We start from the raw sequence: 25,900 nt of genomic DNA, 5'->3' as shown, positions 1-25,900 counted from the left end.
ACGAAAGCTTAACAGGAAAGAAAAACATCCTTCTCTTCCAGCGGGCATGAGGGGAAAATCCCAGCTCCCTGCCCCTCCGACCCCCAATGTCTCTGGTGGCACGTGGAGGGGTGACCCCGCTGTCCCGGGACAGCGCGGCTCGAGAGGAGGCACAGCGCAGTGAGCCTCGGGTGGGCAGCGCTCCGGTCTCGGCCGCCTGAGCCCCCGGCTCGCACACCCCCCTCTGTCCCCGCTTGGGGAAAAATCTGTAGCATTCAAACCCCACTTTTCCCGTAGTTTTTCCGCCTGAGCGACAGTTCCTCGTTTTGGAGTCGTTCCGTGCAGGGCGATCCCAGGACGCGGCTGCCGACAGCCTCTCCCTCTTCCTGGGCACAAGGGAAAAAAGAGGGGATATATACATGTATATATTTTAATACCACATTCTTTTGTACTTTTCCCCTGCATAAATCTGGTGATGTATCTTCTCTCAGAGGATGAAGGGTAATACAGGAGGAGTAATTAAAACACTTGCTTTGGAAATGGGCTGCGTGGGGCTGATAAGAATTATCTGCCGCATATCAAGGACCCTTTTTCCCCCGAACCATATCACAAAGACAGACAGAAAATGCCAGCAGAATAGGATCCCCCCCCTCTTTTCCCTGCTCACATTTTTACCTCCATTATGATGATAATTCCTCTCCCGCGAAACTTTTTTCCTTCCCTTCCCGAACCGCATTTCGTTCCCCCACCTCCCGCAGGGCCCCCGCTGGACGGTCCGGCCTTTGTCTCTGCATTAATATGGTTTTCCTGCAGCCTCGGGCGGGGGTCCCGCCTGTCCCCCCCTCTGGAGAATCACATCGCGCTCCCCGAGCCGCCTGGACGCGGCCCCCGCGGCCCCGGCGCCCGTCACCCCATGCAGGCAGTGGGCGCTCGGCGAGGGAAGCCCCCAGCCCCGCACACACACGCACCGGCAGGAAAATACCCAGCAGGTGAGGACTGCCAAGCCAGGGCTGGGGCGCGCAAACATTTCCGAAAACATTCGTTCTGACTGGATTTCTTAGTGCTCTACGAAATACGTATTTTACCGTCTCTTTCCTAGCTATAACAACGACTCGCCGCGTAATAATCTGCTTGTGCCTCTTCCAGCTTCTCCGCTGCCTCACTGACGTGCAGGTGCATTGCCCGAAAGGCTCAATTTGGAAGGGAGAGGTGTGAGAAGAAACACGAGGTTATACAAAAGCCAGGCTGGTCAATGGAAAAAAAAAATCCAAGACCCCCAAAGCATTCCCTTCACTAGAGAGTGGAAACAAAATTAATACGAATAGGAGTAATTTATAGGAATAATTGGTCCTACGAAGCGGCTCCCCCCAGCCCACCTTCCTTGGGATCCGAGGAAGAAGCGAGCGGCTCGGGAGAGGCTGGGGCTGCGGCGCCCGCCGCGCCGGAGCCCGGTTTCCCAGCGCCTGGGATGTGAGTGCGTGTTGTTGGTATAATATCAATTCATTTAAAATATGAAAGTCAAGTCGCGTAGACTGTGACAGCAACCGTAACAAAAGGTGCAAGCAACAGACAATGTGATGTGCTTGTACAGATATTGTAATGATGCAAATGAAGTGGAGGGGACGAGCTGCCTTATTATGTACATAAATACACAGTGGCTCGCTGTGCCATCCGTGAATGCAGGAGAGTGAGAGAGAGAAGGGGAGGGAAAGAAGGGAGAGAGGAAAGGAGAGGGAGGGAGGAGGGAGGAAGGGAAGGGGGGAAGGAGGGAAGGGAGGAAAAAAAAAAGGGCTCAGCTCGAAACTGCTGCCAGTTTTCAGCAGCGCGCACGGCGGCAGCCCCTCCGCCGGACTGCGCGCACCCTCCGCCCGCGGCAGAGCCGCCGCTCCCGGCGCGGGCAGGAGGGGAGGCTCCGGCGGCCGGACCCCTCCCCAGCCCGCGGAGCGGCCCCGCGAGGAGCAGAACTGACGCTTCCCATGCACCGTGCGGAGAACTGAAAGGAAAACGAGGACAGGCGAGAGGCAAGGTAAGGGGCCGCGGCAGCGCGGCTCTGCGCGGCCCGGGGGCGGCCCTGCCGGCACCGAGGTGCGGATCCCGCTGAGGGAGCGCTTCGCTCGGGGCAGTTTTCCCCAGGGACAAATCTGGCAGGGTTGTAAAGAACGAAAAAATGTCCCCGGTAGGGCCGGACCCCTCGGGCTGCCTCCTCCCAGCCGGCCGGGCTGAGCCCGGTGCAGCGCTCACCGGCCCGGGGGCACCGCGGGGCTCCCCCGGCTCTGCCCGGCGGCGGGGCTCTCCCCGGACCGCACCCCGCGGGGAGCGGGGCCGCCGGGCCGTGGCTGGATCTGAGATTGGTTGTTTTGACTTTTTTTTTTTTTTTCTTTCCCATTGTCACCGGGGTGATTATTTAAATCTCCATTTTGGAAAGTTGCATTTCACCCAGGGCGGCCAGGCAGAGATTTCCCGGAGACAGGGTGTGCAGAGAGCCCTGTGTCCCCTCCCCGCAGCTACATCCTATCTCCTCTCTCCCTTTGTTGGCAGATTTGGGCATTAAAAAAAAAAAAAAAAAAAAAAAAAGAAAAAAGAAAAAAAAAAGAAAAAAAAAAAAAAGATGCGAGGGTTTGTTCTGCCCCGAAAGCCGGCAGGGCCCGGCCCCGCTCTCTCTGCACCTGCCTGCCGGGGAGTCCTCCCGTCCCAGTCCCGTGCGGCAGCTTTACGGGGCTTTGCATGATTTAAAATTACCCAGGCACATCGGGGACACGGCCGCTCCTCTCCGCCGGCTCTTTCACCCCCTCGCCTTTTTTTTTTTTTTCTGTTTTTGTATGTGCAAAGTTCCCCTCTTTATCCTCCTTTTGCTTTGGGGTGCTCAGGCTGGAAGACGAGGGAAAAAAAAAAAAAAAAAAAAAGGAGAAGCGTCCAGGAGCGAAGCCTGCCTGGATTGATGCGATTTCAATAAGAAAAGCGATTTCACTAAGAGGGTGCGAGTTTCGGTCGCTGGAATTGTTCATCCCCGGAGCATGGAGCATCTTTATTAAACGCAATTATTTTTTCCTCGGAAGTCTAAGCTCCGGCCTGGCTCAGCCAGCCCCGTGGCTCGCAGGGGCAGGCGGCCGTGGGCACTGCCGTTGCCGGGCGTGAGTCGAGTCCCGTTCACCGTGCCAGGTCGGTCCCTCCCCAGCAAAGTTTTGCCTGAGGAGAAACAAATCAAACCTGAGGGATCGGCCTCGTTCCTCCCTCTTGCAACGCAGCTCCCGAAATAACCTTGAAAGAAAGAAAGAAAAAAAAAATCTATATATACGTAAAATTAAAGAGAGATCCTGCAAACGAAATATTTCCTGGCAGCGCCTGAAAAAGAGAATTATACCTTTTTCTGGACAAAGCTGTGCGTGTGCAACCCCCCCCCTTCCCCACGCACGCATTTCTCTTCGGGAACTTGCACAAAAGGCGGTTTTGTGGGCAGGCTGGGGTCTGCTTGAGGCTTTTCCTCCCCTTTATTTTGCAGCCGAGCGAGCCGGGGGGCTGCGGGGGCGGTGGGCACCAGGCAAATTGCGGACAAAGCGCAGGTGAAGGCGTGTGCGGGAGCGTGTCGGGAGCGAGACTGGGACCGAGGGTTCCCACGGTGGGGGACATACCCCACAGAAATCCTCTGCGGGATGGGGGATAGCGTATTTACAAAAACAAGCAAAATAATTAAAATTTCCGTGATTTATTCCCCTAGACGTATCTGTCGCGCTTTTTTTTTTCTCTTCATTTTGTTTTTCCTTAATGCAGTTTAAGTAAAGGTCTTGTGGTTACGAAGTAACTGTGTCACTTTATAACCCTATCAGGAGCCATTAATACATCCTAGTAACGCAAGACGGGGGGGCCGGGGGAGAAGAAAAGCAAAACGGAGACAAGACCAGAGGGACAAAAACATCGGGAAAAAAAAATTTTAAAAGGCAGAAAGCAAGAGCTTTCCCTTCCTAAAAAATCCCGAAATATACCCGAGGCGGGCGGGGGGGCTGCTCGCGGGGACCGGCTGTCCGGGGCTCCTACCTGCGGGCGGGCGGGAGCCGCTGGCAGAGCCGGCCGCTCCCCAGCCTGCGGCGGGGCGGGGGGCCGGGGCGGGACGCCCACAGCAGGCCCTCCCAGCCCCCTCCCCGCCGGCGAGCAGCCTCCTTCCCCGGCCCGCCCCGGGGCTCGCACATCGCCCGCCGGCACCGGGAGCGCCGCGGCCCCGTGCGGGGCTGAGCACTGAGCACTTCTCTCCCTCTTCTTCCCTTTTCACGGAGTTTTCCTGCCCTCCCTGCGTGCGGCTGTGGGTTGCACCTCGGGGAGGCAGCGGGGCAATGCCGCACGGGAGGTCTCGACCCCCAGGTCTCCGTTCACCGGGAGAAAGTGGCCCTCAGGGGGCCGCCGGGGGAACCCCGGGAAGGGGTGTCTGGAGGAACGTGCCCTGGGGTCTGCGGGTCCCACCCCCGTTCTCCTCAGGTACAATTTTTCCCCGATCCAAACACTCAGAATGAAGGGGGGGAAAAAGAGGAAGAATCCCCTCTCCGGACATGTAAATAAATGCTCCGTGTGCGGCGCCGGCTTATTTGTTTTCTGCCTTCGCCTCTGCCCAAGAATAGGTGTCAACTCCATCACATGGCACTACTAACTGTTGCTAAAACATGTTGTCGTCTCCCCCCTCCCTTAACGATATGACATCACTTGTCAATCAAATCAAAATAACCAGTTGTGCTTCCAGATCTGGGGAAGCTCCCTTATTAAAAGAGAAAAATAAATTCCAACAGCAATAACAAAATAAAGTTAATAAAACGGAGCCCTTAGTGCCCGGGGAAAGAAGGTAAATGGGGGTTGGCAGCCGCGGGGTGAAGCAGTGGGGCCCGGCGGACCCTCTCCCGGGAGGCTTGGCAGAAAATTGAGGGAAGAGCTGCTTAACCAGCCGTGTGAGCGGCGGGCTGCGGAGCGGAGCTAAGCCGCTCACCTCCAGCAGCCAGCGCGGTTCGCTGCTGCTCCCGGTGGGTGAATTAATTCAATTAAAAACCTCAGCCGTGCCGCCGGGGCGTTCAGCGGCCGAGACCGGAGCCGGCAGCCGGTGCGCCAGAATCAGGCAGCGGGGACGGGACACGTCGGGAATTTAAAAAAAATTAAATTAAATACAATTATAAAATAGAACAAAATAAACCAACATACTGCGAGCCGGCCGGCTAGGAAATCTCCCAGCTCAACCGGTCTCTCAGCAAAAATCCTTCATCCCTGCTGGAGGGGTCATTTATTTTACAAAGGGTTTTAATGGGAGGGGTTGCAGAAGGCGAGAGGTGGGTGCGAGGAGAGGCGCCGGCCGCAGCCGGCACCCGGCGGCGGGGAGTTGGCAGCCGGACTCCCGGCCCGGAGGTGGGGCGGGCGCCGGGGGGCCGGTCCCGAGGCGGCACGGCCGGAGCCACAGCCGCCGCCCGCTCGCCCCTTTTGTTTTGCTTCGCCTGCCGGGCCTCGGGTAACCCGAGACGGGGGCTTCAGGGAGCCCTGGCCGGGCAGCGCCGGGGTCTGCCTCGCCATAAATCAAACCGCCTGATTAATCTTTACAATTTGTCTTTTAAAACAAACACGAACGAATTATCAGCTCGTTAACTGCGATTTTATCACCTGCCTAAAACAAACAGCCCACCCCGCTTCCCCCCCCCAAAATACCCAAAAATCGCGTCCCCGTGCTGATGGCAGGAGGGCAGTAATTAAAACATCCATATTAATTAATAAGCGTGTAGCGAGGAGCTGGATTTCGCTGGCGGTCGGGAACGGGAGCCGGCGAGGCCCGGGTGATCCCGGCTGACCGCCGCCCTTTTCCAGCGGCCGGGACTCCCCGGGCACAGCGCACCCCAGCCCCGGCAGCCTCCGGCGGTGGGTAGAACGAGGCGCCGAGGGGATCTATCTGCAATGGCTCGAGTTTATTTTATACTCACCATTCTTTAAAAACATCAAAAAATCCATTTTCGGGTGATACTTGGGTGATTTTGGTGCATGTAGAAAGAAAATCGCTTCGGAAGGAAAAGCCGGATTTTTGGAAAGCCCGCTTGGTTTTCTCTCTGCCTTTTAACTTTCCCTTTTAAAAATAATTTTAAAATTTTTTTTGCTTTGTTTCCCTTTCCTCCCGGGCACCACCGGACTAAAGCTCCCGGGCACGCTCCGCAGCGCGGGGGGCATTTTCCCTCCCGAACCCCGGCCCCTCTCCCACCAAGCCCGGCCCAGCGCCTGTCCCCGGCCTGCCCGGGCCAACCAGCCCGTCCCGGGAGAAGCCGGCTCCACCGCCCCTTCCGCGCCCGGCAGCCACCGGAGGAGCTGCTGCCCGGCCCCACCGCTTGCGACCCCCCCGCAGCGGCAGGAGGGGGCGAGGGGCGCCGCGGTCCCGGCGCCACCGCGCAGCCCCGAGGTCAGGGGGCCGGGAGGAGCGGGACGCCCGGGCTTTGGGTGCAGGCGGCGTCAGAGGAGAGGATGCGGACGGGGGGAGCATAATCGCCTCCCCCTGTCCCAACCTTTAGCCGCCCCACTACAGCCCCCGCTCCACCGCCCCGCCGGGCTGCGCTGTGGGTCCCCCCGGGGGGCTGCGCTGAGGGTCCTCTGGGGGAAGGTTATAGGGGAACGAGTGGTGGTGGGGGAATAGTAAGAGAGGTCGCTCCGGCCAGACGTGCTCCGCAGCGAGGAAAGGGAGTTTTATTATTATTACCGTCATTATTATTATTATTATTGTTATTATTAAAAAAAAAAGAAAAGTTCATTTCCTGGCGAATTTGGCAGTGTCGGGTGACGTCAGAGTCCCGGCGTCGTAGTGACTGGGGCGGTCGGGCCGGGGGAGGCCGGCTCCGGCTCCCAACCCCCAGCGCTGCCCGCCGCGGGGGCGGCTCCGGGGGCAGCAGCAGCAGCAGCATCCTCGGGGCCGCCCCGCTCCCCCCGCCCGCAGCCCCCCGGTGGGGCCCGGCGCAGCCCGCACGGCCCCGACCGCTCCCGTTCCCCCTGCCCCGGCCGCGCCGTCGGGCTGGAGCCGCGGCCGCTGTCCGGCGAGCGGAGGGGCTGCTCTCCGCCGCGATCCCCGGGCAGGGACAGCGTCCTCGCCCCGCGCCCAGCTAGGAGGGTTGAAGGATTGCGATCAGCGCTTCCCTTTTCCCCCGAAAGCAGCGGCTGAGGAACGGGAGAGGAGCGCCTGGGAAACGGGACCTGCAGCAGAGCCCGGCGGCGTTCTGGGGAGTCGTGCCTTTCTCATCATTATTATTTTCCGCCCCCAAAGCGGACCGGGTTATCCGCACCTTCGGGGGCGGCGGAGCCAGACCCGCGCCCCGGCTGCTGCCGCTGAACTTCACCACAAACTCCGCCGAAAACGCCTGTTGATTCGGGATGCACCTCCGCTCCCCGCCCCAAAGCACATGAGTAATTGCAAATATTAAAACAGTGATGTTTGGTTTTCGTTATTAATTATTTTAAGAAAAAAGTGTGAGAATGGAAAAAAAACCGTGTTAGAGATGTGGCAGACCCACCGCGAAGGCTGTATCCCCTCCCAGCGTCCTTGTGCCCCAGCCCGGCCCGGCTCGGCTCGGCTTGGCTATCCGGGCCCACGGTTGCCAGCCAAGCTCAGCCCGGGTCCGACCCAAACCCTGAGGGCCGGGGAGCAGGCATGGTCCATCCCTGCCCCGCAGCCGGCCCGGCCCGGCCCCGCTGCCCGGGCCCTGCTCGTCCCGTCGGTCTCCGGGGTCGGCGCAGAGCCTCGCAATTATTTGTTTTTAATTATTTTTTCCTGATCCAGACGGTTATTTCAAACTAACGTGACCACGCTGAGGTTTGTCCCGCTCCCGGCTGCGCTCTGCTGTGCCTGATTTAAGGGATTTTAGCATATTTATCTCCCCGGTGCCGATTTCCAGCCCCGGGCATCCCGGCGGCGGCGCTGGAAGTCGCGGCCCGGCGGCGGGGCAGCACCCGGCGGAGTCGGCCCCATCGCCGAGCCCTTCTCGCATTCCATCTTCGCTCGACCCCCCCGGCCCCCCCTCTCCCCACTCCGCATCCCCGCACTCCCCGGCGGGACCCCCTCTATTTTGCCGTCCCCGCCCCGCAGGGGCGTGCAGCGCCCGGGCGGGGAAAGCCCCCACGGCGCTGCAGGGCGAGGATGCTGCGAGCGGGGGAAGGGGGGCGGAGGAGGGGGTCTGCCGCGCTCCCCCCCCCCCCGGGCCGGCTCCGTTTGGGGCCGGGGGTGCGGTTGGGGGCGGTGTGGGGCGGCGGGATTGGCTGGCCCGGCCGCCGGCCCTGCGCGCCCCGGCCCGTCTGCGGCGCCGCGGCCAGCTGGCGCCAGCGCTCATATAGGATGCGCGGGGATGGGACCGAGCCGGCCAGAGCAGCGGCTTTGCCATCTGAGTAACACCCTCCAGCCAACCTCCTCTGCTCCTCCGGCGCTCGCTCTGCCTTTCCCCCCTCCTCTCCCTCTTCGCTTTTTAAATTCCCCCTCCGTTCTCCCCCTCTTTGCGGCACTCGAATCCTCCACGCCGGCATCCATCGCCACCCAGCCTCCCGCGCCGGGTAAGTGTGGGGCGCGGGGGGGGGGGTCGCCGCGCCACTGCCAGGGCGCACTCGCTGCTTTCTCTAAACACCCTTTTCTCCGCTCTTCTCCTTCTCTCCCCCCTCCCTATTTCTCCCCCTCCTTTTCCTTTTGTGTCAGTTGGAGTTCTTGCTAGAACTACGCTATATTAGTTCTGCCGTTCTTCCTTTTTCACCCCGCTTTTGAAGCCAGCTGGAAAAACTCCTATTGACGTTTCTAGCGAGGGGGGGGGGGGAAGGAAGCTTTTCCCTTTTTTTCCTTTTTCTTTTTTTTTTCTCCTTTTTTCCTTTTTGTTTTTGGTTAAGAGTTTGAAATGGGATCTCTGTTTATTTTGTGGGGCAATGAGCAGGGAGGGAGCAAGACAAGGACTTTTGGGGAGAGGATATTTTTGGAAGGGAGGAGGGGCTCTGCTTCCCCCTCCCCATCCATGTACCTCTGGGAAAAGAAGCCGGCCGGGAGCCGGCCCGGCGAGCAGCGCACCCAGGGCTGCCGAGCTGCTAAACCCTCCCGTCTCTCCCTACAGGTGCTGCCCTGGCGCTTCCTCGGACCTGCCTACGCTACCCGCCTGTTGACAGAGGGACACGCTGACTTCGGGGGTCCTCCCCCGCGCCTCAGAGGGCGCGCTCCAGTCACCCGGCGGTGTTCTTTCTAAGAAAAGCCACCCTAATCTCTTAAAACCCACCAGGCAGCGCCAAAAGCGACCCTCCGAGCAGCACCCCCCGCCCCCACCGAGCGCAGCTCGCTCCTGGCCTGGGGGTGGGTGGGACGGCAGGCCCAAGGCCATGGAGGTGGCCACGGATCAGCCTCGCTGGATGGCCCACCACGCCGTGCTCAACGGGCAGCACCCCGAGAGCCACCACCCCGGGCTAGCTCACAACTACATGGAACCAGCGCAGCTCCTACCTCCGGATGAAGTCGACGTCTTCTTCAACCACCTGGACTCCCAGGGCAACCCTTACTACGCCAATTCCGCCCACGCCCGGGCCAGGGTCTCCTACAGCCAGGCACACGGTAAATCAGCACCCCGGCCCCTTCCCCGCCGTCTCGGCAGCGCTCCGGGCCCCGCCGTACGGGCCGCGGGTGTCCTGCGCGGGGGTGAGAAGTTTCACTCGGGGCCGCTTCGGTGTGTCGGAGCCAGGGAAAAGGAGATCGAAAACAGGATAGAAAGGCAGGCACGGGTGAATTTTAACCCTAGGGATATCTTAGGGATAGCGGAGGGGAGGGAAAGAAAGGGGGGAGGTGAGAGAGGAAGGGGAAATAGTGTGCGCACAGGCTGAAACTTCTCAGACACGGCTACTTCCCGGATGCAAAATACAAACCGATACAAACCGATTCAAACCGGCGATGGATTTTATTTGGGGATGTTTTTAGCAGCCGAAGAGAGAGCGTTACGGTAGCTCAGAAAGACAGAGCAAAAAGGGGTTTGCTGCTTATTCCCAGGAATGGGGTGGGAGGAAAGGGGATGCCTGAGTCCCCCCCCTGCTCCCCTTGCTCCTTCTTGCCGGGCTGGCTGGTATCTCCCTCGGATGGGACAGGGCGAAGGGGCTGCTGCACCAGCCTGGCTGCTCTTCCCCGGGTTGTGAAGTCTCTCCCGCGGCCGCCTGCCCTCCGGCCGCCCGCAGACCGAGGAGCTGCCCCAGCCACGGGGAGCTGGGGTCTTCCCCGAGGCGCTCCGGGCTGAGCCGCCCCACGCTGATCCCAAACGCTCTTGTGTTTCTACAGCCCGCCTGACCGGGAGTCAAATGTGCCGGCCTCATCTTATCCACAGCCCCGGGATCCCTTGGCTGGACAGCAGCAAGGCGGCACTGTCTGCCCATCACCACAACCCCTGGACCGTCAGCCCCTTCACCAAGACACCCCTGCACCCCTCGGCGGCCGGAGCGCCTGGAGCCATCTCGGTGTACCCGGGCAGTAGCACCTCCAGCACCGCCTCCGTGTCTTCGCTCACCCCGGCCTCGCACTCCGGCTCCCACCTCTTCGGGTTCCCCCCGACCCCTCCCAAGGAAGTGTCCCCAGACCCCAACTCCACCAGCGCCGCCTCCCCTTCTTCCTCTGCCGGGGCTCGGCAGGAGGACAAAGACAGCATCAAGTACCAAGTGTCGCTGTCGGAGGGGATGAAGATGGAGAGCGCCAGCCCGCTCAGAAGCAGCCTCACCAGCATGGGGGCCCAGCCCTCCACCCACCACCCCATCCCCACCTACCCCTCCTACGTGCCAGCAGCCCACGACTACAGCAGCAGCCTCTTCCACCCGGGCAGCTTTCTGGGGGGCCCCGCGTCCAGCTTCACCCCCAAGCCGCGGAGCAAGGCCAGGTCCTGTTCGGGTAAGTGTCGCACCCCGTGGCTTCCCCAGCGTGTCCCGGCTGGAAGGGCCGCGCTCCCGGGGCTGCGTGCGGGTGGCTGCGCCGGCTGTTGGGGTGAGGGTGTGGGCTGCTGCGAGGTTGCGTGCTTGTGTTGGCCCTGTTCGGGACAGAAGGACAGGTGACTGCTTGGTTCTGCTTTTCTGGGTTTTTAAAACTAGGAGATGGAGCTCGGACCAGGCTCCTGTGGGTGCCAATGCACCCAGGCACTGGTCCCGGGGCGCTGAAAGGGCCGCGGGGCACGGGACCAGGGCAGTCTGAGCCAGCAGACCACGTTGTACAAAGAGGGATTTCTATGGAGAAAGAAACCCAAACCCTTTTCCTCGGAGAAAAGGAGGCCTCGGCCTCCCGAGGGGCTCAGGCTCGACCCTGCTCCCTCAAGTCAGGCAAACCCCCATGGATGACACGTGGGGACTTCCCAGCGATAGGTATTTCTCCCTCCATAATTTCCACGTCTCTCCATTAACAACACCCAAGGCCGCAGTGCAAGATGAAAGCGAAACTTCCCTGGTCGGTCCCCTTCAGATCGCAGAGGGCCTTCTTCCCTTCGCATTTTACAAGAGCAAAAGTTCAAATATAGTTTACATACCAGTGCAAAAGACTAAGGTGTCCAGTCATTGCTAACTTACTGCGGCCTAACTTTAACCAGAAGATACTTCCTCCCCCCTCCCCCCCGCTTTTTTTACCCTGAATCAGACATATCTCTGCTTCCAAACGATTGTCTGCAGACCTTTCCGTGTTCACAACCCTTTCTTGCATTTCTTCTAAAAGTGCAGTCCTAAATCCGCAAATTAGGCGATGAACCAAGTTTTGACCCCACTTTGAAATCGCAGTAGTTATACAGCTAGACACAAATTATGACAATTTCTATAATTCTACTGACCTTCTTGGTTTAACATTCTCACCAGTGGAAGGAAATGAACTGCAATATATTGGGGCTGAATTTAGACAGCTCTTTAAAAACAAATGGCTCTATAGGCATTTGCATATGTATTCTATTGAACATATTTGCTTATGAATACACTACATGTTTTTATTTAAGTAGACAATAATTTAGAAATGTGATCTCTTATGAGTTTTGCAACAAAAATACCAGTTATTTTACAAGCTCATCAGTACTGTTTCAAATGATTCCTCGGAGGGGAAAAAATACACTCTTTCTCTGCCATTATTTCCAGGCAGTTGCACGTATGTACACGTATGTAGTTTTTGGTAGTGCATGGAAGAGAAACTACAGGCAATTGGTAGCCCAAACCTCCTGAGTTTGGAAAATGATTCAAGATCCAGGTCTCTAAAGATAGAGGCATCCTGAGTAGCTTTTAAAAAAATTTTTATCCTGTAGCTGCTGATGATTTTTAGAAGGGGGAAGCAAGGACCTTTTTTGTTTTGTTTTACAGTTGCTTCTTTTTTTCCCCCCTCTGTAAGGGAGCTCCCAGTGCAAGGAACTGGGGAAAGTTCGTGACCACTGAGTGTTTTTGTAGGAAAACTAAGACTCACGACAGGACGACTCCTGCAGCTTCCTGCCCTAGGAGGGACAAAAGCTACAAATGCAGCGCTGCAGAGCTCCCCTCATTTTTCACTCTAGACTGTGTTGTTTAAAAGCTACCCATTCCCTAGATTAAAGCAGACACAAGCCCCGCTGAACTCAACATGGCCTGCTTCAGTTATTAGCAAAAAGAATTTCCTTTCCAGTTAAATACTGTAGGATTTGCATAAACTGTATTAAGAGAGATTTCTATATTAAGCAGACCTGCCCTCAAACCATCCAAGGCAAATGAACTTTTAGCAGGAAGCTTTCTGATGGAGAAACAGATATCTAGGAGTTACATGTTGTGTTTTATTTAATACAGCCATTCTACAATGCCATGTTTATCACATTGTACTACTAACACTAATAATGAAGGTAAACTGCTCTCTACCAAATCCAAACTGGATTGTTGAAAAATCACAGAAACAGAAAAGCACTCATAAGGCTGTTTTTTACAGTAATACCCAGTGAAACTGAACTTTCTCAATGAACAGCATTAACAGCGTTTTTCTGCCTTTAGAACAAAAATCATAACTGAGTCTCTGGTATTCTGTATCCATTCCCAGTCTGCTTGGCTCTGCTTTCTCATCCTGTAGCATTTGCAACAAAAAGGAAAGTGCAAAATTGGAGGTCTTTTTGCTTAGATTTAATTCTAGAAAACCTCTGACTCGCTCTTTCAACGTGTTGTGTTTTTGCAGGTGTGTGTGCTTGTGTGCACGTGCACGGGTGTTTTTGTGGCAGGGGAACACAGGATTTCACCACCGGAGTGCAATAGATACAGGAGGGGAGTGGTGCCCAGTGCAGACTGAGGGAGTTCTCCTTGCTGAAACCATAACTTCCATCTGACACAGTACGAGTGTCACTCTTTCTCACCTTGCAGAGAGCACTGCCTGTTCCTGATCATGACATAAAATACTCACTGGAGCCTGGGAGTTCTCGAAACACTGAGCTCCTTGCTGCATGTGCTGTAGATGTCACTGCTGTCTGATTGTGCTTAATTAACAGAATTAACACACTGTTTTGACTCCTGAAAAATGCCTAAAGGATAATGCAAAAAGACTTTGTGAATTTGTTTTTAAAGAAAGAAATCCGGTTTCTTCGTGTTTCCATTTAGAAGGCAGAGAGTGTGTGAACTGCGGAGCCACTGCTACCCCTCTCTGGAGAAGAGACGGCACCGGGCATTACCTGTGTAACGCCTGCGGGCTCTACCACAAAATGAACGGTCAAAACCGACCTCTCATTAAACCCAAGCGAAGGCTGGTAGGTGTCTCTATTTCTCCTGGGTTTGGGGATAAATAAGGCAAAAGGACCACACACAGGCACAAGTCAATCGTGCCTCATCTCTGCTCAGCCCCTGCGTGGAGCCGAGCTGTACTGTACACGGGGGTCAGTCACGGCGAGGTCACTGCCGTGCCTCGGGGCACATCTCCCCCTCCACCCCTCCGCCCCATCCCGGCTCAGACCACCGAGCCTGCCTGCGTCCCCAGCCTCCCTGCCACTCACAGTGCATGCGGGATATCGTGTGTCTGTCTCCCCGTTTATCCTCAGATGACAGCTTTTAATTTAATTCCTCATTTATTTGGCCTCTTGGGACGGTTTGGGCACACACTGGGAGCGAAAGGGTTATGAGCATGAATGTCCTCCACCGTGTACTAAAAAAAAGTTCCAGCTCCAGAAAAGCAAAACAAATCAGATGAGTCAAAGCTACTGCTCCCTACTTAAAAATTATTTGTATAAAAGCCATGAAGTAATTTTCACTCTTATATTCTCTGGCAATATTAATATTGGTTCCCTCCCCAGACAATCCCCTACTGTTAAAAAAAAATCCTATTATTTTTCCATGGAGTCACCTATACTTTGTATTTTCATTTGACTGATTTTAAAAAAAAAGTCCTTTCTAAGCTCCTGGTAGTAGTTTCCTATCCGGATATCTGTACGTTAAAGATAAGGAAACTTTGTGTATCTGTTTCCTGACTCTAAAAGCTTTAGAGAGTTTCTATAGGCAAGCCTTGCCAGTCATGCTTGCTGTTTTGAAATTTCTAATACACTCTACTCCACAAATAATGCGTAAAATGCTAAGAATAATAAATATATTTTTTGGAGCTTTGTGATTTATGGTGCCTAAGTCTCCTAGCTATTCGTGGGCAAGTTTCAATGAGGTTTAGAGAGCAGAAAATTGGCATTACTGTTCTAACACTGGGATGGGATACAGAAGATTTCTGTCGTGAGTCAGAATTTCAGCTATGCAAGCTTCTTAATGACTTGCCTTCTAAAGTGACTGACATATAGAAAAATGTTAAGACAACAGTGTAACATTATCGTCTCTCAGGCTCAAGTGCTTTCCAGACTGAATGGGACAGGCCATAGAGTTAAGCAGCATAGTTGAGTATCAGTTAGCCATCTCAAATATGCAAACATAGGTCTCCACCGTCCAGTGTGTTGGGAGACTGTTATACTTAGCTCACTGTGCAAAGTTTGGGGGGCACTGGAGAGGTTTTCTTTTAGTGTAGTTGTTTAAATGTTTTGTTTTGTTTTAATTGATTTACAGCTTTGTTTATTGCCCCTTTTTCCACTGTAGTTTGCTTGTTTGCGGGGGAGAGGAGATGGCCATCTTTGGGAATTTGTTCATCTGCCATGCAACAGCAAAGTGATCGTATTAATAATGTCAGTGTTTGGACGTCTGGCATTAATTGTGTTTGGGTTGCATGAGTGCATTTGCAGTAGGGGGTACCCCCTCTTTCTGCCTTTGGCCTGTTCTCACAGGCGTGTAAGGCACTGAAATATATGAGTCTCTGAGGGCCTGATTCTTGCCTAAAGCTGCTGAGCCGTCCATCAGCTTTGGGAAAGTTACAGAGGGCCATGGTGTAAATCAGGAGCAAGTGAGAACAGAACCCTGTGCTCCTTTTTGGTGAGCGGGCCGGGCTGTGTCCAGTGGCGCCAGCTCCCCACCGGGGCCGGCGAGCAGGGAGCGCACGGAGTTCTCTGGGAATCCCGCTGCCCCGGGACTGGCTCTGTGCTCACGGAGATTTGCAGTGAGCTTTGCTGCTGCTTCACCCCACGGCTCTCCATGGCTAATTGCAGAAATATCCAGGGATCAAGGCCCCTGGGGAACAACCACGATTGATACGCTCTAGGAAGTAAACTCCAATTTAAGAAAATACTGAGCTCCTCAGCATTAATTCAGTAGTACAAAATGGACTTGGTATTTTGACCACTTCTAGAGGCAGGGCTGAAGGTTTCTAATACAAAATAATTTCCCAAAATACGGGGTGCAGTTAGGCTGTCCATAACACTTTATACGTCACTGTCCATGCACAAAGGACGCTTTATCGTGGGGTCTGCTAGACAAGGGCCCATCCAGGAATCACAGCCGCCTGCTGTTCTACTTTTCCTGTTCTTGTTTTGGGATGTGGGTGAATGTTTGGGCATTTTTTCTTTCCCCTCACCTTGGTTTCAGCAGAACAATAGTTTTAGGAAAGGGTGGTGGATTTTTGGTGGTTTTGTTTAATTTTAAGACAGTTGTTTGAGGGCTTGTCAGCTAAGGAACTAAGTAGGGACAGAGGCGGCAGACGGGTCAGCGTCAGCGGAATCATTGCTGCAAGGCATGAAATTTGGTTTGCTAAATATTTAAAGAAAGTTGGAGCCAGTTTTGTTTTCTCCCTTTCACTTGTAAATGCAAACTGAATTTTCAGTGATGGCTCTGATAAATACTGCACCCAGCTAAGTAATGTGGTTAATTTTCTTTTGTGTCCATCTTTCAAGGGCCAGAGTAGGGGTAAAAATCACATTCTTAATGATTGCCTGTTTTCAAGCACAGTCCCAACATTGGCACAGACTAAATCGGAAAAAGAAAAAAGGCAAATGCTTTTTCATGATGCATTCTAGAATCCTGCAAAGGGAAAATTTGAAAAAGTCAAGAATATTTTTCCGCCCTCTAAAATTTTTGTTTGTGGAATCGGAGATTCATTGTTTCTCTCCTTACTTCCCTTGCACACAGAGTGCCATGGGGCTTGAAACTGCAGTTTGCATAGGAGAATATTTAAATTTAAACAAAAATGTAACGGCCATAAGACGTAAAACTGACAGCAGCTTTCCTCCAGCCCTGATGCTCTGTAAAATCTTAGTAACTAGTTCTCCCCAAACTAGATATTGAGTCCAATTTGACCTTTCTCGTGCTCTCCCTCCGCCTGGTGATACATTTTAATTTTCTTTTTCTTTTGGTTAGTCAGCGGCCAGGAGGGCAGGGACTTGTTGTGCCAACTGTCAGACAACCACCACGACCTTATGGCGACGTAATGCAAACGGGGACCCAGTTTGTAATGCCTGTGGACTCTACTATAAATTGCACAATGTGAGTATTTACTCATCTCATGTGTCGCTGCTTGCCTAGCCTGGATTGATGTCTTAACTGCATGGTGTACACTAGGCTTTTATTGGTTTCAGGGGTTTGGTTGTTGTTTTATTCCTTCCCCCCACCCCCCGTCTCTAAGGTTCCCCTGGGAAGTGACAGCCGTTCTTTGTCAGCATAGTGATGCTAAGTTCAGTGACATTACAATGTATTAGCTTGGCTTCTAACGCTTGGGCAAACCAGGCAAAATAGAGCTGCCACACTTGGTTTTAACTAAGTGGGTTTTATGTGCCGTTTCCCTCCAGAATCGGAGGCCATTCGGAATGGGCTCTGTGCAAAAATTAATCCTGATGGGCTATCTTCATTTTGACTTGTAAAAAAGTAATTATATCTAAGGCTTTGTTGTATTATTTTACTTTTTTTTAAAGAAATTAATCCTAAGCAGGAACACTTGATACGTTGGAACGTTATTTACACTGTAAGTAACAGAGGTTACTGATATACGATTGCTCATGTCTTAGGACTGAATTTGGGTCAGCATGTGCCTCCTAGTTTGATCTTCTGTTAGGAAATGAATGAGGACTGAGGGTAAGCCTACGGGAAAGAGAGTCATCAGCTGCCAAATTCAGTTCAATTTGTTTTTCATGTCTAGGGGTTTTTTTTGTGTATGGTTTTATTAAACAAATCAATATAAACAAGTTCTGCACAGAGAAACACCATTTTTTTTGGCCAGAAAAAGGTCTCCATCCAGGAAAAACACATGGGGGCTGTCCAAATATTTTCATTTTTGCACAATAAGGTCATTTTGTCTGCATGAGCCTGATTTTCTCATTTCTTGCAGGTGAACAGGCCTCTGACCATGAAAAAGGAAGGAATTCAGACCAGGAATAGGAAAATGTCCAACAAATCAAAGAAAAGCAAGAAAGGCTCTGAGTGTTTTGAGGAACTGTCCAAGTGCATGCAGGAGAAGTCGTCTCCCTTCAGCGCTGCTGCCCTTGCCAGTCACATGGCACCCATGGGGCATTTGCCCCCTTTCAGCCACTCTGGACACATCCTACCAACACCTACCCCCATCCACCCATCTTCCAGCATCTCATTTGGACACCCACACCCATCCAGCATGGTTACAGCCATGGGATAAAACCTGATGACCAAGAGACCCACCCAGATATTAAGAACATGGGACTTTGCCTAAGATGACACCAAGTAAGACAATGTTCTGCCAAGAGGAGAATGTAGGGATGGCAAAAGGAGACCTTTGCTCCCATGTGGTTTAACTCTTAATGCTGGACTAAAACTTTGCAAGTGATGGGTCTTCTGCAGAAATGTGTAGTGGTGCCTGTAATGCACTTTGCCCCCTCAGGTATAAGGAAAAAGAACTCACCTGTTTGATACTTAATGGTCCAGCAGGAAGCAAAAGATGGCAGAAGCTGAAGGAGAAGGCTTGGAACTGGCTTTCCTTTCTTTTCTCTCTTTGTTATTACTGTGAATATTGTAAAGAGATATAAGCAGCCTCCCAGGATGGAATTGGCTCACTGGAAGCCAGACATGCTGGATTTCTATTGCGGACTTTGTTTGGGATGGGAAAAAAAAAAAGAAGAAAAAAAGCCCCCGAAAAAAAAAGAAAGAAAAAAAAAAAGAAAACAAAAAAGAAAGAAAAGGACTTCTTTATTAAACTGTAATTTTTAAAATCAGACACAAAGTCATATTTATTTTGTTTTCCACAAAAAGCCTCAGCCCCTCTGATTGCATGTTTTTGTGCTGTCATTTGCAATGGCTACCCTGTAAGAAAAGCTGCCTTCAAAACAAGGAGGAAAGGAGGAGAGGGGAAATGTACTCGACAGCCCTCTTGGATTAGCTCCATCTATCTTCCATACCAAAGTTACTAGCAAGGGGGAAAAGATTGTGAGGGCGAGGAACAAAGCAAAAATGTAGCCGTAATATGGGATTTTAATATGCCCAAGATGGTGATTATTTTGACACAATTCCTTCATTCTTCTCCCTAACATGAAAGATTTATTTTAAAAAAGAGCCCCTCTCCCAACTACCCTATTGTTCCTCAAACCAGACAACCTAGGTCAGACAAACTGTTGGGGAAAACTTTGGGGAAGGCAATCCTGCACTAGCAAGGGGTGAGATACAGGCATTTACCAAAACTGTGTCGCAGCTAAGTTCTAGCACAGCCAAAACCATCACGGGGCACAAAAACCATCCTGCTCCCAGACTTCAGAGGTTGAAGCATTTTGTTGTGTTGGCAGCTGTCGCTTAAAAATGCAGATTAGCTGCTTGGGTAAACTTTGGGCAGTGTGGCCACCATGTCCACACGCAGCCAGCGCGTGCTGTCTCAGGCATCCAGGCCCCGGTGGACTTCACAGGGAGGAAGGGCAGAAATGAGGTTGAGATCACTGGAGAGGGGAAAAAGAGAGACAATCAGTTTGAGCTTCACACATCCGTCAAATCCCAGACACAGCGACAGCTGATGAGGGGAAAGCATCGTTCTAAGGGGAACGTCTGTTTTCCGTAGCGGATTTTATATGGAAAAAAAAAAAGAAGAAAAAAATAAATTTAAATCTCCCATTATTAAACCGTATTGTACGTAAATGACCGAAAACAAAGCTATTGCCAATGTGAAGTGTATTCTATTGATTGTTATGATCTGATGCCTCTCGTGAACACAAGCTCCAGTATAACATACAGTGTACATATTTAGCTATACTTCTGATGAAAATGCCCCAATGAACAGAGGGGTTTGATAATGTAAACCACGTAAGCTTAACTCTGTGACAAGCTTTTTATTTTATTTTTCTAAATTTTAACTATTTTGTTGTTGGGTTTTTCTTTTTTTTTTTTTTTTTTTTTTTTGGATCAAGCCAAATTGTATCTTTACTGCAAAAGTCCTGCTTTAAAGAAAAAAACAGAATGAAACAAAAAATGGATGTATGTAAATTTTTTTTAAACCTGTAATTCTAGTATTTTATAATTAAGAACCAAGCAGCCATGAAAATCCTGCTTTCCTCCTTTTTTTTTGGTCTGCGTAGGCATATAGGTGCACTTTGTAAAGAAGTGGAAATATATGGGAAACTAAATTGGTTTGGAGAAATCATATGAATTTTTAATCTACTGAGGTAAAAAATTAGGTCCTTTTTACTTTTTACCTTTTACAATGGTACAGTTGTACATTATTTGTACCCAACTCAAATTTCTGTAGGATTTGGGCAGAGGGGAAGGGATGTGGGTGAAAGACAGGGATTACTGATACAGTTGACAAAGTGCAATATATTGTCAGTCACTGCAGCATAGACAACAGCAGTTGAAATTTAAATTATTTTGTACTTGTATCAGCATAAAATTCTTCAGTATTTTCTGTTTTTATTTTAATTTTTATTTTGCTTATTTTTGGATTAGTGAACTAAGTTATTGTTAATTATGTACAACATGTTTATATATTGTCTGTAAAAAGTGTATGCTTTCCTCATATTCCTTCAAGGTGAATATTGCTAAGAATAATAAAATACCTTTTTTGTGAAACTACCTGTGCTCTGCTTCATGTCATAAAAGCTGCTTTTAGTAGGGAGAGAGGAAAAATTATTGTCATTGTTGCCAGTAGAATTATTAGCTAATACTTTATGCAGAACACTTATTGATATTTCAAAAACCTAACAGGGTAGGACAAAAAAAGGTAGTTAAAGAATGATTTAGTATTAGAAGCACAGGTACAAAAGCTCATTCTCCAGTGTTTTGGGGTGACGAGGTCATGCAGTTAAGTGCGCTAAAGTTTCTAAGCTAGTTTAAAATTTGAGGCAGCAGGCGCATTGTAGATGATGAACTGTGGTTTCTCTTGAGTTTTTTTTTGTGCTGTTTCTCTTAAAGTGTTTGGAGAAACACTTTTACATTAAAAACACATTTTAAAAGCACTGTAAACGCAGAAAAGTGGCCAGCTGCTTAATGGGTTTCAAGGCAGGACCTGTATTAGGCCAGAGACAGTTCTCCAAAGGAGCACTCTCAAACTGGAAACCTGTTTCTTGCCATTTGTCATTATCAGTGGCGTGAAGGGAGCAAGGGGGGATGGCCAGCCTGGAGCTGCTCAGTGCTGCCCTGGGAACAAGGGCTGCAGCCGTGGGTGCAGGGTGTGTGCACATGGGCTGGCATGTGAGGATGGAGAAAAGCTCTTACCAAACAGATCTTCCCATGACCAAAAATTTTGCAGCTGCTTTCATCACACAGTCGAGTCTCACCCACACAGGGAGCTCCTTGGGGCCTTACAAAGTGAAGCAAAGTCACCCTGCCACACGCAGGGGTGGGCACTGCTGCTGCTGCAACAATATTTTCAAGAAAATTGCTAATGAACTTTGGGTTTCCTCCTTTGACCCTCTGGGAGATGTGTCTCACTTCTGTGGAAACCAGCTTGGGGATAACTCTTTACTCATTAAGGAAAAAATAACCTGAGTTCCTTTTTCAGTGTGTGTGTGTGTAAATTCCAGCCCTTTCTAGCAGTGCCTCTTTCCCCCTGCAGCCTCCTGCCCAGCCCTGGTTGCAAGCCCTGCTTGTGAATACCACAGAGTCGCGGCAGCTCTCGATGTGCTGAAGGAAGAACACACAACTGGGACGAGGCCTTCCCGCATCATTTCAGACGAGTTAATCATCTCTCCAACTTGTTCAGCAAGGCTTAGTGCAAACACCCATTAAAAAAAAAAAAAAAGAGGCAGTTTATAGCATACCATGCAAGCTTCATTTAAAAAGAAACATGTTCTTTTTCAGACAGGTTTAAAACAGGGTTATAACTAATCTCAGCTCTCTCCCTCCATCTTTGAATATCTGAGAAAGCAGAACTAGCGACATCTCTTTAAAACATAGAATAATCAAGCTGTTAGCTTTGGTTGCACAGCACACATCCCATTCAGGTTGTGATGGTGGCTTACCTGGGGGCTGCCTCTCTGCCGGTATTTTGCTGGTTTGGTGGGATCTGCTGACAGAACTGGGGCCACGATCCATCAGGCTGTCGGGAGGGGTGCTGCATCCCCCTGCGCCTGGAGGAGCGTGCCTCTCTGAGAGGGGGCTTCAGCAGTTCCTGCAACACAGATAATAAATAATCCCGTGTTTGTCAGGTGGCACTAATCTGAGAAAGATCAAACCATCTCTCTGCAATGTGTGTATCGTGTTTGTCTCCAGACATTTTGCATAGCAGAAGAAAAACAAACAGCAGGGAATGGAAATGGAGCAAGTGTGTAAAGTTCAACGTAAAGTGTAAGCACAGAACAGATATCGAGGCAACAAACTGGGATTTATAGTCCTTTCACTACCACCAAACACTGGGGGACAGGCTTTTTGTGAGGGGGGAACCCTGACATTACTTGCCTTTGGTTCCTGTTGTTGGGATTATTGTTTTAAGCCGTGCTTAATTGTCATGTCTCCACGGCCACATCAAAAGCCAAGAAGATTAGGTTACAGGGAGTGTTTGATGTCAAAATACAAAATAAATAAAAGGAAAGCTGAAAAGGTACTATATTTTCCATGATGTTTAGTGAGGTTTTTGCTTCAAACATCCCTTTTTATTATTATTATTTTGCAAATGTTGCACTTTTAGTGACAAGACATCATTTACTTACTTTCAAATGACTCCAGTGCTTTCCTGCAACAGCTCAAAAGGGTTAATATCCCCTCTTTGATGGCAAACATGGTATAATTAACGCAAACTTCTTAAGTATCCTGGTGACCTGTAGATGGCCACATGAGAATTTTGTTATTTACTGACTTGCCAAACGTTTATTGCTTATAGCAGGACAAGTGGGAAGCAGGCATTAATTTTGATGCTGTTATCTGTGATTGCATGTAAAGTTCATAGCAGAGAGTGCCTATATGTCAACTGCAATTAAGCATTTTCCCAGGTTTTTAAAAATTAATTTCACATTGGTGGAGGGAGTTGGAGTGGCAGATTTACAAACTGAATTCCTGCCCATCCTCAGAGCAGGCGTGACACATCCAGACACAGGACAACTTCCCCTTACCTGCAGGCTGCAAAAGAAAACAGTCTGGCGCCATGGAGCATTTGATCCTTGGCTTCTCCACAGAGACAGTCAAATCAGTACCAACTGTGGCAGGGCAGAGAGGGAGATTTTGTGGAGTGGCATCTCCCCTTGGAAATTAGCCTGAAAAACAACCAAAATGAAGCCAAGAGTGGCTATCAGGTGAGTATGTTCATTTATCACCAACCTGGACTGGATTAGAATGCATGACCTAGAAGTAAAATGCTTTGTTTAGTCCAACTCCCTGGGCCATCTGGTCCTTGCAAGTAAACATTTCTAAGTGAGATTAAGTGACTGTTCTTTAAGCATGGTGATATGAGTGCAAACCAGGCTGCTCTGGGTCTAACAGATCAAACCTCAGCATCAGGGCAGCCGACTGGTGCCAATTCAGAGACACCATTTGCCGGAACAGCTTTGGGTGCAATTCTCCATGGTGCCGGCTTTGCAGTCAATCCTGGTGGTTCAGTCTGATGTGTCTATGTCAGATCCAGAGCCTGTCCTAAATCCAGGGCTCACATTGCACCAACGTGCTGCTGGGAGGTCGAGGACTCCCATCAGAGGGAACTTATGGGAGACACTGCAGAACTGCCCTGCATTTGCAGTAAGAACTAAGTTGCATTTCTGAGCACCAAAAGTGCATCTCAACAAAATGCGGTCGCAGGGTGAGAGATACAGCAGAGAAAACATCCAGCAGGCAGAAAGACAATAGAGAACTAATCCCTCCTTCAGAAAAAGGCTTCAACATACCACAGAGGGAGGGAACTGCTACTGTTTGGTCTATAAAAACCTGAATCAGGGAAGTATAATGTTAACCTAGCCTGTGCAGCAGTGCCAGGCAGAAACCAGCCACCTGCCTGTATCCTGCACGCGCCTCTCTCTGTGGTTCTGCACTCTGGGCTGCAGGGAGTTATCTGGGGGAAAGTTGACTCTGGCTCAGGAGGGTCAAGAGCCTGTGTAAATCATTTGGAGTTGGGCCTATCAATGCCAGAGTGTGAACATGGACCCTTGTTTCTTCTAAACACTTCAGTGCTTCACCAGAGTCTTCCCCAGTGCTTTTATTTTCCTTTGGCTCTTGATTCAGGTCCTGCCTGTTCTCTGTCATGCAGAGAGTACATGGCAGATTTCTTTACCTGGGACATTTTATTGTCTATTTTGGTTGTGATGTTTTATCTCTGGTTCTTTAATTCACTCCCACTTGCCCACATTGGCATTCAGGTGGCAGGTTATACTGCCAGGGTGATTTCAAGGCAATCCCTACTGGATTTTGCTGTAAAATTCAGATCAATTTACCATCTCCTGCTTTAATTCAGCCCATCCATTATTTTCTTATTCTTTTCTTTTTTGTAGATCCTTGAAAAATTTGAAAGTAAAACCACCCAATTTGGAGAGTTAATTATAGAAAGAACTAGATGAACAAAAAGGAACAGACCAAAATCCTTCACGTAACCTTTGAGCCCACAGGCACTCTGGACTGCACACTATTTTTCTCTTTCCAAGCATTACTCCCACTGGCACATGAAAGATGTTCTCGATGAAAAAGCACATCTCTGGAGGCAGACCACTGCCTGACTGGTGCCAGGACTCACCCCATTCCCTCACACACTCACTTTCTGATAAAAAGCAGAATTACAGCGCTCCATGCCTCAGTTTACCCATGCAAAGCAGGCATGAAGAAGACATAACCTGCCCTATCAGCTACATACAAGTGTCAACTTGCTCTAGCCTAGCAAACTTCAGGGCAAGTTCTGACAAATGTCAGCATGTGGTGTGCACTGATAGGCACAGGGAAAGGGCACAACACTCTCTAGGTTAGAGACTCCTCCCTGCCTTTTCTGTGGAGCTGCTGCATGGCTGTTACCACCTCCATAGAGCTGTTTGTGGCACAAATGACACACTGGAGACATTAGTCACTGGAGTGCATCCCCCGGCTGATTCCAAGCGCTGACCGCGCGCACTCACGGAGAGCCCCACGCACACACAGAGCCGCACGCAGCGCCTCCAGCCCCGGCCCATTGTGAAGCAGCCCTTTCGCCATCTCCCATGCTGTCAGCCCCTGACCTTCCTTTCACATGCTCTAATGGTCACTGGAACACTGCGGAGAGAACACAGTCCGGGTATTAAATAGCCTTAATTTGTCTCCATGCCTTTCCCCCTCCTCCCCCTTACCTCAGTCTCCTGCGACTTAACGTTTAAAACAGCTGAAGTTTAGAACAAATCAAAGCTCCCAATAGGCCCAGATTGTCTAAATACGGAAAACAGGAAGTGAGTAACCTTCAACGGGAAATTGTTCATCCGATGGAGGCCAAGACCCAAGGCCCGGTGCTTTGCAGTCCTGCCCCAGCCCAGCAGACACAGCGTGTACCGAGCAGACACCGGGAGCTTGGCAGGAGGGAGCGGCTGGGGGGAACTTTTGCTTCTCTTGCGGTCATGTTGGCTGCTTTAAGAAAGGAGATGGTGTTTGTGTCCATACAGAACAGAAGAAGGGCAGTTGAGAGGGTTATTTTTAAGAAGACTGGGGATGGGATGGAGAAGGAGACAAAGGTTGGAAGGAAAAACAGAAAAGATGCGTGAATCCAAACTAAAACTGTCTCTTGCTTCCTATGAGAGTGAAGATGGCAAGAGAGCAGTGCAAATGGCTTGGGCTGTTTCCAGAAGGGCGGGGAGAGATTTTGTGTGACAGCCCACTTGATGATGAAAAGGAGAACACTTCATTTCCTAGGCAGTGAGAATAATAATTTCTTTTTGTTGAGTAATGTGCCTGCTTTCCCCCACCAGGAAAGATCCCAAATTATTTTACCAGCTGTTTATCTAAGGCTTATATTATTCACTCCTGAATTGCAACCATTAGTGGGGTGGAACACAGCAGCTGTTTAACAACTCAAAACAATGCCCCTTTTTTAGAGAAGGTCATATTAAGATCCTCTCTAACTGAAGGTGAACTTCTTGCTACGTGCTGCATCCACTGGAATAAAGCTTTGCTCACAATTACACTTCTGCCAGAGTCACCAAACTGCCAAAGAAACTAGGATGCATGCCTGAGTTCTTCCACTCCAACTCTGGACAGGGCTAATGAACCATCTACCACAAAGGCCCCTGGGTCATAGGCAACC

The 25,900-nt window shown here is 50.8% G+C and overlaps 2 protein-coding genes and 1 long non-coding RNA gene across 4 annotated transcripts; 1 reads left to right on the top strand and 2 right to left on the bottom strand.

The window, feature by feature from the left end:
* Nucleotides 1-281: 281 nt before the first annotated feature.
* Nucleotides 282-8,487, bottom strand: LOC125331704 (collagen alpha-1(I) chain-like). Its single transcript, XM_048316010.1, has 4 exons — nucleotides 8,091-8,487; nucleotides 3,049-3,165; nucleotides 1,065-2,215; nucleotides 282-365 (listed from the first exon to the last, which is right to left on the bottom strand). Exons 1-3 carry the CDS (start codon nucleotides 8,485-8,487, stop codon nucleotides 1,209-1,211), a joined length of 1,521 nt encoding a protein of 506 aa, XP_048171967.1. The 3' UTR covers nucleotides 282-365; nucleotides 1,065-1,208.
* GATA2 (GATA binding protein 2) lies at nucleotides 1,918-18,416 on the top strand. Of its 2 annotated transcripts, none has more exons than XM_048316014.1 (6): nucleotides 1,918-2,005; nucleotides 9,057-9,544; nucleotides 10,256-10,855; nucleotides 13,534-13,679; nucleotides 16,645-16,770; nucleotides 17,609-18,416. In XM_048316014.1, the coding sequence occupies exons 2-6, from the start codon at nucleotides 9,316-9,318 to the stop codon at nucleotides 17,906-17,908; spliced, it is 1,401 nt and encodes a 466-aa protein (XP_048171971.1). In that variant the 5' UTR covers nucleotides 1,918-2,005; nucleotides 9,057-9,315; the 3' UTR covers nucleotides 17,909-18,416. The 2 variants fall into 2 exon arrangements, with proteins under 2 accessions (XP_048171971.1, XP_048171970.1); XM_048316013.1 differs by lacking the exon at nucleotides 1,918-2,005 and adding an exon at nucleotides 8,283-8,514.
* Nucleotides 18,417-21,288: 2,872 nt separating this feature from the next.
* LOC125331851 lies at nucleotides 21,289-25,024 on the bottom strand. Its single transcript, XR_007206241.1, has 4 exons — nucleotides 24,957-25,024; nucleotides 22,773-22,913; nucleotides 21,687-21,835; nucleotides 21,289-21,432 (listed from the first exon to the last, which is right to left on the bottom strand). It is a non-coding gene; the product is annotated as an uncharacterized LOC125331851 (long non-coding RNA).
* Between the last annotated feature and the right edge of the window lie 876 nt (nucleotides 25,025-25,900).

This window comes from Corvus hawaiiensis, chromosome 11, assembly GCF_020740725.1.
Source record: "Corvus hawaiiensis isolate bCorHaw1 chromosome 11, bCorHaw1.pri.cur, whole genome shotgun sequence".
NCBI classification, from domain to species: Eukaryota; Metazoa; Chordata; class Aves; order Passeriformes; family Corvidae; genus Corvus; species Corvus hawaiiensis.
The sequence above is the reverse complement of the archived record's forward strand: the minus strand, read 5'-3'. Positions and strand labels throughout refer to the sequence as shown.